This window comes from Lontra canadensis, unplaced genomic scaffold (genome assembly GCF_010015895.1).
Source record: "Lontra canadensis isolate GAN:19392208 unplaced genomic scaffold, GSC_riverotter_1.0 scaffold29, whole genome shotgun sequence".
In the NCBI taxonomy this organism is placed as follows: Eukaryota; Metazoa; Chordata; class Mammalia; order Carnivora; family Mustelidae; genus Lontra; species Lontra canadensis.
In genome coordinates, this window is record NW_022631023.1 from 10,865,810 (window position 1) to 10,881,963 (window position 16,154).

At 55.1% G+C, this 16,154-nt stretch overlaps 1 protein-coding gene across 4 annotated transcripts in view; it reads right to left on the reverse strand.

The window, feature by feature from the left end:
- The window catches only part of ITSN1 (intersectin 1), a 213,539-nt gene that overhangs the window by 19,797 nt on the left and 177,588 nt on the right, over nucleotides 1-16,154 (reverse strand). For all 4 annotated transcript variants that reach the window (XM_032865391.1, XM_032865389.1, XM_032865390.1 and 1 more), the window contains 2 exons: nucleotides 5,461-5,582; nucleotides 3,918-4,024 (listed from right to left, as the gene is read on the reverse strand). In XM_032865391.1, the coding sequence (XP_032721282.1) occupies nucleotides 3,918-4,024; nucleotides 5,461-5,582 (229 nt within the window). The remainder of the gene's footprint in view (nucleotides 1-3,917; nucleotides 4,025-5,460; nucleotides 5,583-16,154) is intronic.

The window sequence follows — 16,154 nt, forward strand, 5'->3', positions numbered from 1 at the left end:
GGCCATGTTGGAGAAGCCCTGAGGCAAGGGTATGGCTCTATAAGAATTCCAAGGAAGTTCTGCAATATTAGCATTAGGCTTTGGAAACTTCAGACCACTTTACTTTCTTTCTCCTACATTTTTGGCTAAAGGAAAAATCCCTGGGCTGGGCGAACAAGTCAAGGAGAGAAATTTGAAAGACAGTAAGTTATGTGGTCTGAACAATTAGTAATTCCACCTCAAGCAGATACCCTTGTAGGGAGAGGCGCTGGTCAGCACCGGCTGCTTGGTGTGAGGGGTGGCAGCAGGATGACCTCAGGATGCCCTCAGGATGGCCAAACGGTCACCACTCAATGGGGCAGTTGGCATGGAATATCTCCCAACATGGAGAAATTTGCTCAAGGGTGATGTCACCCCCAATTCTGGGGCCCCAGATCCCTGCATAACCGTGTTATAAACTTGTTATGGATGGAAACAAGAAGAAATTCCATCTTTCTATCATTTTCGTATGAGGAGGAACAAAACAATCTTTCCCTAAGGGAATAAAATTACCACCCCCTCTACACATATACTTTTCAAAAATCATAGAGGACACAAGGAAAAGAAGAAAGAGCACACACAGATGGCCATTGTCTTGAAGAGGCTAAACCAGTACCTGAGTTCTGGAAGAACTCATCCAGAACACACTCAACTTGTCCAGCCAGGGGACAGGCCTACGGTCAGGCCCCGGCTATGGACCAGGCACCTGTCAGGTTCTGTAGTGGGTCCCCTTCTGGGATGTTCTGAACAGACAGGACTTACGAGAACTGGGTCCAAATGGGTTGAAGGAGGGTGTCACCGGGCTCAGGGGTCACGTGACTCAGTCACAGCAGCTCTGGCCTTTGGTGAGCTGGTTCATAATCTCATTTGAAGTTTTACTGGGCCAAGGCCTTGGACTGCCGTGGTAATCAATCAGCTAATGAACATTTCAAAGACTGCTCAGTCGTCTGCAGGATGAATGAGTGCTCCCGACCCCCTGAAGCCCACCCGGCAAGACCTGGCAGGCATTAATACGTCCTAGAGTGTCCAACCCTTTTCCTGCATACATTGCTTATTCTCCCTCCTGGCTGTCGGCACACTGGAGGCACGTGGAAACTGAGTCACTTGCCCAAACTCACACAGCTGAAACTGACAGAGGCCGTTCTCAAACCCAGGCAGTGTGACCCGGTAGCTTGGGGTCTATAAGCACTGAGCCTGGGACAATAGGCACAGGCCGAGACCGGCCTCTACGCTTGAGCTGCTTCCCGCAGGCCCTGTCCTTCCTCCAGAACCCGCTCCTGCCATCTCGACTTCCCTTTGTCCCACGGCCCTCGGCTCTTCTCTCTGCCACCACTCCTGGCATCTGCCCGGCCTTTCCCACCTACCCCTCCCCCCACCCCTCCCCTTCCCTTACCCCTGGCCCAAAGTTCCTTCCTGTCTCCCCACCCTGTCTCTACCCCTGAGATAGGTTTGTTACTCTTTATTTTTGTTTTCTGCTCAAAATAAAATTATGTCTATCTTAATTAAGTTAAAAAGAAGGTCGAATACTTTAAGAAGAACTTTTTTTTTTTTGAGAAGTTCCTTCGTTTTCCTCTAAGTAAGGATGCAGGAAAGGATGTTGATTAAACACGAAAAACAGTTCCAGCACCTGGATTTGCACAGCCTATGTCTCATCTGTGTCCCTTCAGCTACGCTGAGGGTCCTGCACCCGCTCTTAGTGTGGAAAGGTTCTAGATCTTTCTTCCCTACTCCGCTTCTCAAAAGCAAATTTCACAGCTCTCCACTCACCAGTAAGAGCAAATCATCCGTTCTAACCCCCAACCATAGCAGGAAGTCCCTATGCCCCGTTAGCTCCCCTTCATTTTATTTATGTCTTCTTTTTCTGTTTCCTAAGTCCCATATTCTCCCCACTCCCACCCCAAGTACAAGGAGTTACTGGCCCTTGGATCAGGAGTGACAGACAGGCGGCCACTCACTAGTGACTTTCCAGGGAGTCCTGCCTTAAGTCCTCTTTCTCCAACAGACCTTCCTCTCCCACCCTGCAAGGCGCCCTAAAAACTCCCTGTCGTTGGGGTGATTCCTTTGCATGAGGAAGTTAAGTTTATGCAACAAAGGAGTGTAGCAAAATGTCCCCTGACCAGTCTACAATATGAGTCCTCACCCTATAACCCTTTTCATTTTTCTGTATGTTTAAAAATCTTCATAATGACATATAGAGAAGGGGAAAAAAAAAAAAAAGAAATCCAGTCCCCAGGAGGCTCTTGTTAAATATTTTATCTAGAATATCCAGACATTAGACAGTTCACCCAAACGAACTGATCAGATCATCAGAGGATGGGGCCAGAGCATAGGGACACCATGCTGGAAGGCGGGCTGTCCCAGTAGGGTTGATGTGACCGACAGCATGCCAGGACCACGGCTGGCCTCCTCGTTTCTCAGAATGACACTGTGTGCTCCAAAAGGCTAACACCATGACTACAACTTTACAGGTCCCGAAACAAGGGGTCTGAGAGTTCATCTTCCCAAGGACACCACCCAGAACAAGTTAGAAGGTGCTGGAACCCTTCAGGTTCAGCATGCATAGGTTCGGGGCTTAACCAGCCCCCTTTGCCCCAGGTGATGGGACAGCCCTTCTCCAAGGCCAGGGGACTGAAGCCAGCCCTTACAATGGCCAGGCGTGTGTCATCTAAAGATGCCCCAATAGTCACCCTATGCAGGAGGTACACTTATCATCCCCATTTTACAGACGAGGACACCAAGGCCTGGAGAACGTAAGTCACTCGCCCAAAGACACAGCCAGCAGGGCAAAGCGCAAGGCATGAGCCCGACCATCTGCCCCACAGCTATGTCCAGAAGTTTCCACAGCAGGGTGCTCGAGGAGGAGGATGGAAATACTTTCTCAAAGCACTCCCGGTCATCATCTCTGAGTATTTGCTTTCCAGAACACAGAGAAAGCAGACGTCCTATTTCTACCTTGCCTCTACCTCTCTCTCCATCCCCCAACCGTGCCTGAACACACACTCAGGAGAGCGGAGACCTGAAATGACTCTCTAAGAACCAGGACTCACACTTAGGAAATCCGCCCTTCCTAGTTACAGGAAGGTAGAGCTCAGGGAGGGACACCAGCTCCCTGGGGCTCCCCTGCACTCTTGGCCCAGCAGAGGGGGGCCCGTTCTCCCCGCCAGACCACCGCAGACCTAGTCCACAATCTTAGCAAGTTGTGTTCCAAAGCATGGATGGCTGCTGGGCCCAGATCTGGGGGGTTCTTTTTAGAACTGGAAGGGGCCTTTGTGATGACATAATCCCATCCCCTCACTTGACAGCTGGGGACACAGAGGCTCAAAGAGGCAGGGCAGGGAGCTGGGCTCTGAACCCATGTCTCCTGCCTCCCAGCCCTACAGCCGCCTTTGGAAAATAGAAATGGGAATAAAACACCAAGGGCTCCAGGCCGGCTTCTGGGAGCGAGCACCTGAGGAAACGCTGACCGTGGGCAGCAAATGCTCCAACCACTTTCCATCCACAGAGCTGAGAACGTCCCAAGAGAACAATACGCGCCCGGGGACCCGCGGTCTACGGGGGGCCAGTGGGGAGCTGGCCCAGACCCTGGGGCGGGAGGGAGCCAGGACCCGGAGGGGGGCCCCATGCGCTCTGGAGACTCTAGACCCGCAGCGAAAGCAGGAACGTGGTGATTGACTCTGCAATGACAGACTGGCGGGGCGGGGGGGGACCCCCAGAAAGCATCGGGGCCACAAGGAGCCACGGTGCTTGTGAGCGGAAATGAGCGGAAAAGGCAGGAAACACATGGGGCAGCATGCACGGGGCCACGCGGACGAAGCCACACGGAGGTGCTAGTGTGTGAGAGCCGGCGGCGGAGAGGTCAGGGGGGTGCAAAGCAAGGCCGGGGTTAGGGGGAGGCTTACTTCAGTAGTTTGATATTACACATAATCAGCTCCTTCCAGTTAACAAAAACCATAGCACCCTCTTTCTCTGTCAGCAGCTCAGACTCCATCAGGGGTTTCTGAAAGATCTGCGGGTGCGGAAAACGAAGCGGGTCAGAGAGCAAACGGTTAGCGTACACCTCGCACACCCGGCACCCAGCTCCGCTCCGCAGCAGCCGCTGGGCAGCGGGGCCTCCAGCGGGAGCCTGGCTGGGGGCTTCTAGCCTGGGCTGGGCTGGGATAGGGACTGGCTGTGGGCAAGAGAGGGGCCTGCTAGGGCTCCAAGCCCTGTGGGGTTGGGCGACTTGGGGTAAATCACAGCTCTTCACCCAGCAACCCCCATCCCTCCCCGTGGGGAGCCCCCGCCTCCCGAGAGGTCATTATCTACCACCGGAGGCAGGGTGAGCTCCTGAAGGTTCTTTAGAGATGGGACAGTCTATGGTTGGCATAAACGCGGCTGGGGGTCTCAGGCCGCTCCCTGGGAGCCCTATTCTTCATGCGTCCTTCAGCCGACCTTGAACCTGGCAATATACCAGACCACTGCATGGGAGTGCCGCATTGAAGGGTGACACTCGCATCCTAGACATCCGAGATTGTGTATTTAGGATGCTCAAGAGTCTTGAGGGACAGGCGCCTTTTCTGAGTGGGCACTAACACTTCCTAGGTGTGAACGGCGGCCTCCCAGACCTGCCTTCTGTACTCATTCAACACAGGGCAGCTGGGCAGTGACTTTCCTGGGCATAAATCTGTCCAAGGAGATGGCTGCACAGCTGTTAGGTGCTGGGGAGGGGGGAGGGCAAGAGTTTCAAAACTATCACAGCACTTTTCCAACGGTCGAGAGTGACCCCGACATCTAGCTTGGCGAACCCCCGTTTGCCAACATGGCCACTTCCCGTGACTATGGACAAAAGCCTTCTTGAAAAGCAGGGATTCCCAACTCTGCATCTCCCCATCCTTCCAGACTGAGTGGCCCAGGCCTTTCGACAGCTACCTGGGAGGAGAGACAAAACGAGGCGTCGTCTGGGACTGGGAGGGGCTGGGGGAAGGGAAACATCTTCATCCTCAGCCACAGACTTTCCTCAGGGATAACGTGGGCCACTAGGAATACCTTGATACTGGCTGGACCGGCGGCCACCTTCACATGCCAACCCTGAGGGCTGGGAGACTGGGACCTGCTCGGTGGCATTGACTACACCACTTCTCTGAGTCGAGTCTAGACTCCCAGTCCCTGCCCATGTGTCTCCTCCCGTACACCTTCTCTTGGACTCAGCCAGCCCTGGGCACCAGCCATGTGTGCCCCTCTACAGGGATGACTCAGAGGACCATGGCTGAGAGTCTAACCATCTTCTCTTGGGTATGAATCTTCTATGTGACTTACCATTCAGATGCTCCCCACACATCAGAAAATGTCTCATGTTGAGAATCGGGAGGCCGTCCTCCTTCACAGAGCACCCCCTCCTCTCCAACCCTCCGTGCCAGTGCCCCCCCGGCACCCCGGCACCCCGGCACCCACCGCTGCCATTACCTCTGTGACCAGCTGCAGGTCATTGACATAGTTCTCCTCTGTGACAATGAGTTCATGGATGTATCCTTGTCTCTTTCTCTCGGTTGGGGTCAACATATCCAAGAGGTGTAGGTCTGAACACCCTGGAAAACACAACCGTGGGGACATTTCAGTCCAAGTCTGGGGAGGCGCATACAGCTTCTCAGAGAAGAGCTCCGGGCCTTCATGCCCGCCGGCCCCTGCGGTCTCAGTCTAGCTGGGCAGTGTGAGGGGTTGAACTGTGTCCCCTGAAAGTACACATGCAAGTTCTAACCCTCGGTACCTGTGAACTTGACCTTATTGGGAATAGGGTTTCTGCAGATACAATCCAATTAAAATGAAGTCATACTCAGTTAGGGGGGGCCTAATAATCCAATAGGACTGGTGTCCTTATAAGAAGATATCCAGGGGCGCCTGGGTGGCTCAGTCGGTTAAGCGTCTGGCTGTTGGTTTCAGCTCAGGTCATGATCTCAGCGTGGTGAGACTGAGCCCTGCGTGGGACTCTGAGCTCAGCACAAAATCTGCGTAAGATTATCTCTCCCTCTCCCTCTCCTCCTGCTTGCTCTCTTTCTCTCTAAAATAAAATAAATAAAATCTTAAAAAAAAAAAAAGACGTACAGAGACAGACAGAAGGCCATGTGGTGACACAGGCAGGAACTGGGGTGAAGCAGCCACAAACCAGGGAATGCCATCAGCAGCCATCAGAAGCTACGAGAAACGCCTGGGGGGGGGGGGATATTGCCCCTAAATCCTCCAGAGGAACACGGCTCTGCCAACACCTTGATTTTGCACTTATCTCTAAAACTGTGAGAGAAGAAATCTCCGCTGTTGTAACCCACCCCGTTTGTGGTCCCATGTTACAGCAGTCCCAGCAAACTCACACACGCGCCCGCTCCTGCTTCCTCCAAACCGCGAAAATAACATCCAGAGGAGACCAGAGCAGCCGTTGGCCGGTATGTCCTCAGGGCTCACACCAATGCCAGGCGCGGTCCCAGGCGCTGTACGTGGACAGCTCTGCTCAAGACTCACATGGAACCTGGAATCACCATTTTACACACAGGGACACGGAGGCTTGGACAGGCTGATTCACCCAAGATCTCTCAGCCGGGTGGTGGCCACGAGTCGAAGCCTGCACTTTGAGACCAGAAACTGGGCTCTACCCCAGATCGCTACTGTTGGGCCCAAGCCGCAGGAGGGCATCAGGTTATCCTGAGGTTGGATTTTGGAGGATGAAGGGGCTGTGCTGAGGCCCCTGGTGGGCGTGGGGACAGGGCAGAGAGGTGCGGAGCGCATTCCGACCGCAACCGGCAAGCTCGGAGCCAGGCTGCCGCCTTTCGCCTCTAGGAGCTGAGCATCCAGCCAGCAGATAGACCGGGAAACCCTCCGGCCGGCGGCAGGAGACTGGCGCATCTGTGGCTCCAGGTGCCCCAGGGCAGGGCCTCCGGTGACCTGACAGGTGGCACACACAGGAAGTGGTGCCTGCCCTTGCCTCTGCTCACCTAGCTGGTCATTTCGGGGTTTATTTGCATGGAATGGTCTCAGGTTATCCGCAGAAGCTGTCTCATGCCACGTGTCCTCATACAGGCATGGCCCTCCCTGTTCCAGGCCAGTGGGCGCGCCTCTCCTTTTTATGAGGGGTTCTTCATTTAATCACAAAAAATAGGTAAATAAATAAAAAACCAACAGATTTGTCGACTGGACCGACAGAGAGGTGTCCTGGATCTTGGTGTCCCATTCACTCGCTGTTCTCATACCATCTCCCCACAAGGGGGCGCGGCGGAGCACGATGCGAAAACACGGCCTCCGCGGGTGCTTCTCAGGGTCCCCAGACCAGCAGTATCAGCGGCACCAGGGAACTTGTAAGAAATCAAATTACCACGAACGACCTGGAGTTGGGGGCAAGGAATCTGATGCAACAAGCTCTCCAGGTGACTTTTTTAGGCAAACTAAAACGAGGAGCTTGCTCTGGGCTTTCAGGGATTTCTGAGTTTCCATCTCCCCCCCTGAGTAGTTCGTTGAGCTCATGACCTAGTGGATATGCTGGAAGCTTCTGCAAAGAGAATGATCCCTCTGGGAAGAATGATATCACTGACTTCTTAGCGGATGTTGGACTGTGCCGGAGATTAACACCAAGTCTGGGTGCTTCCACTGCTCAGTCTTGTCCCCTCCCCGGCCAAAGGCACTTTCTAGAATGCCATAGCTTCTCCTCCTGGCACAGGACGATTCCAGGACGGGCAGGCAGATGGATGCTGGGAAAGCAGCAGGGATGAGCCATCCCTACCCTCCCCGCCCATGCATCCAAGACCTCACCGAAAGCCACAGCAGCGTAGCCAAGCTGTCATTCCACGGGGCCATGAGTGAACATAAACCACGGGGCAGGTCTGCAAATGAATCTGGAACCCGGACCCTCTGCTCAGCCCCCAGCCTGGCCCAGCTGTTCTTTGTGGCTTGGGGCATGGGCTGTGCTTTATTAGAACGGCGAACTCTCGGCAAGGAAGCAAGTCCCGATTGCTCACGCCTCCGCCCAGCCACCGTGACCTTTAGCTTCTGGGAGGTAGCGTGATGCCACCAGTTTCTTTGGCTTTCAGGAGGAAAGCCACCCGGGAAACACCCTTCAGTTCGGGAAGAAACATCTCATGCCTTCCCTGTTCTCACCCAACCTTCCAGTTAGTGAGTCAAAGTGCCAGGGGTGAGGCCATCTCTTGTCACCAGGCAAAATGACAGGGACTTGAACGCTCACGGAGCAGAGTCTCCCCTAGAATTTTCCGGACATTGTTTTCTGCAGGGATACTGGAATACAGTTTAGAGCTGCAGTTCTAAGACTCATCCCACAAACACTGTGCAAGGAGTTTGCAAGGATGCAAACAGGCTCGCAGCGGACCCCGGTAGGACCAGTCTTTGGAACGTCCTCTGAGGTCACGGTTTCCCTCGGAAGATATCAAGGATGCCATAAACTCTGACCCCAGAAAACCCATGTGTATGACACATGCAATAGACACACATTTCGTACGCAGTTCTACAAGGTTCACAGGCCTTCTCGAAGCTTCTTTGGGGATCTCATTCATGCGTTTGACAAATATTTACTGAGCTTCCATCACGAGGCTGGCGCCAGCAGATAGGACCTGAGGACTCACCACGAAAGAGGAGAAAGGCCGGCCAGCCAGAGCACACAGCTAAGAACCTTGGGGTCCTCAGCTGGGGCCCCTACTACTCCTCACACGCGGCGGCTGAGAGTGGTACTGATGCCCCCTACAGGCCGCAGGTGGTACTAACCTCCCACCAAGTTGAGGCTCCTAATGCGTTCACCCCCAGGCTGAGAATGCATTCTTGGGGGTCATAAGGACCCGAGGTGATGGCTGGCAGTGGGTGGGGCTGGCAGGTGTCCTGCATTATACAGGACAGAGAATTGCCTGCCCCGATGTGAAAAACTGACACCCCTCCCCACCACACCCCCCACACACCAAGAAACCCTGACATTACCAGAAACTGACAACCGGACCAGGACTACGCTTGGAGCAAGGATGGTCCAAGGGACCAGCAGCGCATTTAGAAGGATGGAGGAATCCAAAACGAGGATCCAGTAAGAAACGTAACCGGAAACGGCTTGCTCTGGGTTTCGGGAGTTCTTCTGAGTCTTCCAAGTTCTACACGGTATGGTTTTGAAGCTCAGAGTCAAAGCAACAGCAAAAGATCTAGGGGGTATTGAGGCCATCAATCTAAGAATCCCAGGTGCTGGCGCTGGTATGGGGTGCATTGAAGGTATGTTGTGCGTGGGAAGGTGGGGGGCGGGAGGAGGCTGCGTGGCTTCCTACTCCGGGTAGCTCCGGCCTTCTGGTCACCACCCAGCAGACCCGCATCAGAGCTGATGGAGCCTGGAGATGCTGTGTGCCTCTTGGCTGCTGGTCCCAATGAATTCCACCCCCCGCCACCCACCTAGCAGCCTGCCTGGGGACAAGAGGAGGGCTCAGGTGGCCTCTCCAGGCCCCGGCATGCAAGGAAAAGCCAAGATTTTGCGGGGAGATTCGTCTCAGCGTTGTAAGCCAACAATGTTGGCTTTCAATAGTCTTTTTAGCTACTGAACCGACCCATAGGATGCTGTTTTTAAAAATTCTTGCTGGTGGCTGCCAGACCAGGAGAACCATTATAGACCTAAAGTAGGCACTTGGAACTCAAAAATATCCTTTCTTTGAAAATTTGATATTTAGAAAAACAAACGAGTTTAAAAACTCCATTATTCAGAGCAGGGCAAATGGAAAAGACATTTCAAATAAAAGAGTTTTCTTTAAGGGTGGAGGGACGTGGTCCTTCTCTCCTTTGGGAACCAGGATAAACATGGTTCACTGGCTCCCTTTCCCGGCGAAAAATGAGAGGACGAAGTACAGCAAATAACTTTTCATGGACATCTAGGTGTGATGAAGGGATTCTTACAACTAACTATAATCTACTCACAGCTGAAATAATATTGCAAGTGACTCCACGCACTTAAAAATGATCCCCAATTATAGCCCACATGAAATTCCTAATCTCTGTGCTGTCCCCTGTAATTTTGTGTAGTTAGACACAATTACAAAATGGAGAGAGCCATGATACCCCTTTGGAAGGACTGGAGTCTGGGGCACTGGAGAGAATATGGGAAAATGTTACCCAAAAGGGTCATCTTGTCCCCTCAATTGGAAAACGTTCCTAGGAACAGCATAGTCTAATAAATTGCTTTATTACAAAAGTAATACATAAACACAAGCTTCATGTAAACAGTTCAAAGGATACAGAAGTACTTAGGGCAAAAACCGAGAATCACCCCTCTCCGCACCCCCTGACCATTCTACTTCCTTTCCCAACAAGGTCCGTAATTTTACAAAACCAAACCACCCCCACAGCAAGCTGGCCGCCAAGCAAAGCAAAGAAACAGGACTTGGTCCTGTTATGAACGGGCCAAGATATACTATAAGACGGTCAACAAATATTTAGTAAGTTACTGTGAAGTCCAAGAGACACAGAAATGACCAAGATAATGTCCTTGTCCTCAAGGAAACTCATAGCCCGGATGGAGACTCGACACGAAAATTAAACTAATAGACAACAGACCCGGGGCCTGTAGGCTGGGAGGATGGTGGCCTCTGTAGGACTTGGAGAAGTGGACGCTCCTCATTCCTCATCCCCAGGGAAGAAGGCTCCTGGGGGGGGGGAGGGGTCCGCATCAGGGAGGATGGGGCCACTATGTTGGGGGTGTTGGACCAGCATGCCGGGCAAATGCAGAGACACTGTGGAGTGGAAGGTCAAAAAGGTGGGAAGTGGGAAGGGGAGAAGGAAGAAAGAGGGATCGAGACAAGGTGGGGAGTGGGAAGGAGAGAAGGCGGGAAGAACGTCACATCCAGCAATCATAATGCCAGAGGGGCCGGGTCAGAAATCTGGGTGTCACTCAGCAATATGGAAACTCAGGCAATGCTTTTTCATCTTTAAAGGAAAGGCTATTCCGATGTCTCTGGGGACATCCCGTCCCCAATCCTCTGGCTAAATGGCCCTGCTCCCCAGAACACACGTTTGAGCTGGAGCTCCCATCTCTCCCGAAGGCTTCTGCAGGCTTGGCCTGAATGTAGGATGTGGGAGCCTCACAGGCCTGGGGTCTCCTGCCAGGGGAGCCCACACCCTCTCTCCCCCAAGGCTACACTGCATTTTTTTTTTTTTAAGATTTCATTTATTTATTTGACAGAGATCACAAATAGGCAGAGAGGCAGGCGGAGAGAGAGGAGGAAGCAGGCTTTCTGCCGAGCAGAGAGCCCGATGTGGGGCTCGATCCCAGGACTCTGGGATCATGACCTGAGCCGAAGGCAGAGGCTTAACCCACTGAGCCACCCAGACGCCCCTACACTGTATTTTTTTTCTGGGAAAATCAATCTAACCGTGCTGCCTTCAACCTCTGGGCTAGAACGGCACACGCAAGTGGCTCGTCATATAGGAAAGGCTGTGCCATAAAGGAGGTCTCTCTGGTCAGAGCTCTCTGTCCTCCACCGGCAGCTGGCGTCTGACCGCCCCCCACCCCAACCCCATTCTCTCAGCTGTGAACTTGTCCGTTCCTGCCGTGTATGTGCATGGGGCTGGGACCTGGTGATGAGTGGGGCGAGCGGGGTCCTTGTCCTCAGGGAGCATCGGTCTACTAGGGGCTCGGGCATCCCATCCGGACGCTGGTTTTTGCCGAAGCACAGCTTCCTTGCAGAGGCACCCCTGTAAGCCCTCGAGACCTCGGAGTTGAAGTCCCTGAGCCTGGATTTTCTTGGGGGTCTAGAGAAGCTAGTGGGGGGCATGCAGACCTGTGGGGGGCAGTGGGGCATGCACTCTGAGGGCACCAAAGCCCAGGCCGCCCTGTCTGGCCTGTTTGGGGGACCCACCAGCTCCCTCTGGGGGTTTCCACTCAGCCACACTCAGTAGAACCCTGGAGCTTCAAAAATAGCAACGAGGCTTCCAGATAAAGCGTTCTCCCAAGAAGGGGGCTCCGGTCCCCATGGGTTGCCAGGCAGTTTTGTAACAACAGAAAATTTGCAGAAATCAATTAACTCTCGGGGTTCAGTTCTGTCTTAATTTGCTGTATGTAAGAATATTGGTAACTTTGTAACAAAAGACATCCCGCTCATAGCTTTACGCGGGAATCCCTGGCGTGGGGTCGGGTGCCCTATGGTATGGGCTCCTTAGCTCATTCCTGGCCCTGGTTCTGTCACCAGACCTTTGTCGTCCCTCCTTCCTGAGCTCCTGCTTTCTTTTGTTTGTTTAGTTCTTTTTTTTTTTTTTAAGAAGATTTTACTTTTAGTTCATCTCCACGCCCCCATGGGGGGCTCAAACTCCCAGCCCCGAGGTCAAGAGTCACACGCTCCACCCCTCCACAGACTGAGCCACGTGCCGCCACCCTGCAGCCGCTCAGGGATCCTTAGCAGTGGCCACAAACAAATCCTTCGGATACACACGGCAAATGGGGGCGTCAGAAGCACAGACACACCTTTATTGGAATGCGAGGCCGTCGTCTGGACGAGAGGGACCGGGGAGTACATTCCAGACGAGGAGGAATTTGACTTGGGCTCCATCAGGCACAGTCAGGGTGGGAAGGAGTGAAGCAGCCAAGCAGAGGGGGTGGGCAGAGAAGAGGGGGGAAGAGTGGGATGTCTGGGGCCCCGGGGGGGGGGGAGGGAGAAGCAGATGCGGGGGAGGAAGGGCAGTCCCGCTGAACGCTCCCATGAGCCACGCGCTTCCAAGCAGTCCCCGCCCACAATCCCACGTGGCGCGCTGCCGCTAGTCTCCCATTGAACAGAAGGGCAACTGAGGCACAGAGAAATTAGGTGACTTGCCAAAGCCTCGGTGAATCAATGGCAGAGGGAGTCCTACCCAGGAGCTGGTGCTCTGGGCCACCGTGCCTCCTGCCTTGCTGGGAAAGTGACCTATCTGTCAGCCAGAGCTGCTGTAATCAAGTTTCGGGGACTGGGGGGCTCAGCTGAGAGAAATGGAGTCTCATAGCTCCAGACGAGGCAAGTCCAAGATCAAGGAGCCCACGGGGCTGGTTTCTTCTGAGGCCTCTCTCCTGTGCGGGCAGATGGCCATCGTCTCCTCACGTGGCCTTTCCTCGGTGCACAGTCGTCCCCTGTGACTCTGTGGCCGAATCTCCTCGTCAAGGACAACAGTCAGATTGGCGTGGGGCCCACCCTAACAGCCTCACCCTAACTCGATGACCTCATAAAGGGTCCACCTCCATATACGTCATATTCTGGGGGGCTGGGGGTACGGGGCTTCAACATTTCCATCTGGGGGTGGGGGGGCAGAGTTCAGCCCAGGTGGGGAGGTAGGGTCAAGGAGTCTGAACACCAGAGTGAGATGGTCTTCGGTGGCGGAGCTGGGAGAGGCCTGGACTGTGTTCCAGAAGGATCATTGTGGCCGCCGCTCGGAGGTGGGGTGCGGGCTGGGGGCCAGAAGTCCGGCTGCACGTGGGAATCACCTGAGGGGCTTTTATAAAGCCCAGCGTCCCCACTGTACCCCAGACCAGTCGAATCCGCCTGGCCGGGGTGCGGCCTCGGCATCCGTAACGCGCGAGGGTTCCAGATAGCTCCGACGTGCGGCCAAGAGTGAGGACCGCTGCATCAGAGGGAAAGCTGCCCAGAAACCAGGCCAGCTGGTGGGGAGAGGGAGCGACGTTCGGAAACTAGATCTGTCCAGGCTCCCGTAGCGGGAGTGTTGTCCCAAGAGCTGAGCTGGTTCCAGACTTAGGTGGGTCGCTCAAGCTGCTCGTCCAGAGGGAAGTGATGGCCGTGACCTGGAAAGCCGTCCTCCCGTCCAGAGCCCGCAGCCTGGACAGCCTCTGACACCACGTTCCTGAAGGCCACGCTGCTACTCCCTGGTCCCTCACACTCGGGCCAGAGCTTGGAAGGTCACTCTGCTCAGGGCCCCCGTTGTGTTGACTGGACAGCGGAGGCTGGAGAGGCACGGTGACTTCTGCTGGCAGGAATGCAAGCTGCGCTCCTGCTGTCTTGGGAGATGGAGACACGCAAGGAAAGCACAAGCTTCTCGAAGAGTGGGCCGGAGGGTGGCCCCACCCCAGTCCTCGCCCTGTGCACTCCCAGCACGCCCGGCTGTGGGGACGTGCCTGTCCGTGGCGCCCAGGGCTGTCAGGGGGCAGCCAGCAGCCAGGCTGGGGTCCGGGGCAGCTGTGTCTCTTCTCCAGAGGACCCTGGGCTGACCAGTCCCGGGACCCAGCTCTGGAGGTCCAGAGGGACAGGCGGGCTCCTCCTCCCCACGGGACTCTCCTTCCAAGGCTCTAAGAAGAGCCCAGTCCCCTGCAGTCTCTCCTAAGTTGGCAAACCGACCCCGTGGAACCCAAGAGCCCACCTGAGCCCGAGACATTTCCTGCGCACTGTCAGCAACTGCACAGAGGAGCTCGGGTCCCTGCTTTCGTGGAACTTCCATTCTAGTGGGGGAGACAGAAAACCAGACACATGCATGAATAAATTGTAGTTAGGGCGCTTACAAGAACGAAGAATGACAATTCTTATGACTGAGAGGCCCACAGCCCAGCCCTGGGTCTTCTCAGGGAATTTATCTTGTAAGCCACGTGGCCTTCCCAAGCCTGGCTTGGCACAGCGTTCAAGGTCACACGCAGCCCAGGGACTGAGGCCGATGGGTCCTCTCCTTGCCGCCTAGCTGGGGAGGAAGGCGCGAGCCTGCGGGGCCAGGGGCCTGTCCGCCACGGCTCCTGAGTGGCCCCCGTGGGCTCGGCACCCCGGTGGGAGGCCTATGCACGTGTGCACGGCAGACACTGCCGTCCAGTTTGGAAGCTGTCGGGGGGACGGGGTGTCCCGCAAATACTGACCCTACATGGGGAGCTACCATCCCTACTTATCAGTGCTGTTCCTATGGAGATCTTCACGGGGCACAGCCTGGCCCCTGGCGAACTCAGGGTCCCCTGAGGGAGGAGGGGGCAGCATCCGTGTGTCTGGGCATCGACCCCCACCCACTCTGCTTCATGCGTGGTGAGTAACCAGCGGTTCAGCAAAGCACGGAGTCGTGATGAGTCGGTGGAACTGGGCTGGGCGGTGGGGGGTGGGGGCCAGAAGTGGGAGGACGGAGGTGGGGAAGAGGTGGCGGGCTGGGGCCCACCCACGGCTCTACGGTGACCAACGAGCCTGCAAGGCGGTGAGGAGACAGCGGTGATGGAAGGGAGGTGTTGGTTGGGTCAGAAGAGACAGGCAGTGTGGGGGCCCAACAAAGGAGGGGGTGTCCACGGACCCGAGCCCACGTGCCCCCAAGCCCTAGGGGAAGGAGGGGAGATGAGGCTCTGGGAGGTGGAGACTTGTGATCTCCAAGGCAGGGACCGGGGATGAACGTGGGCATTTCCATCAAGTGGTTTGGAGGTTCGAGGAGACAGTCCTTAAGAGGGCCACCTGGAACCCCGCCGGACGGCTGTTGGGGGCCATCAAGGTTCCTCGAAGGTGGCCGAAAGAATGACAGTTGGGATGCTTAGCAACTGGCTCTGTAAGGGGCTCAGCCCAGGGCTTCACCTCGTTGAACATCAGCGCCACCTCCGGCAAGCTGGAGGCCCACGCCCCCTGCCCCTGCCCCCCATTTAGGTGCTAGAAACCTGGAAAGTGTTTGGACGAGAGCAGCTCAGAGGAAACACTGACCAGGGAAGGCTTCTGAGAGCGAGTGATGACTGAGCTACGCTCAAAGTTGAGCCACGGAGAAGGGAGAGGATCAGGCAGAGCCTTGCAGCCCAAGAAAAAGATTTGGGGCGTGAGCACCCAAGGACTGGGAACCCCAGGGTGACTGTGAGCAGAGCAGTTCCATTTTAAAAATAGCTCTTGCCCACGGGGTGGAGAAGAGTCTGGAAGACAGGGATCCGGACCAGGGACTGGTTAGAAGGCTAGCGGGCCTAACGGGAGGGCAGGGGAAACTCTGTTGTTCTTAGGGCCTTTGCACTTGCGATTCCTCAGGCTTAAGACACTTTTCTCCCTGACCTTTGCAGACCTCCACCCCCATGTCTCACCTCCCTCAAGAGGCCTTCCTGGGCCGTCCCATATGCGATAGCCCCGGCCCTCAGTCCCACTCTGGCCCATGTCAGCCAGCACTAGCCGAAGTGACTGCTTATTTGTCTGCTGCTGGTTTCCTCGGGCTCCTGCAAGCTCCATGAGAGCAGGAGTCTCATT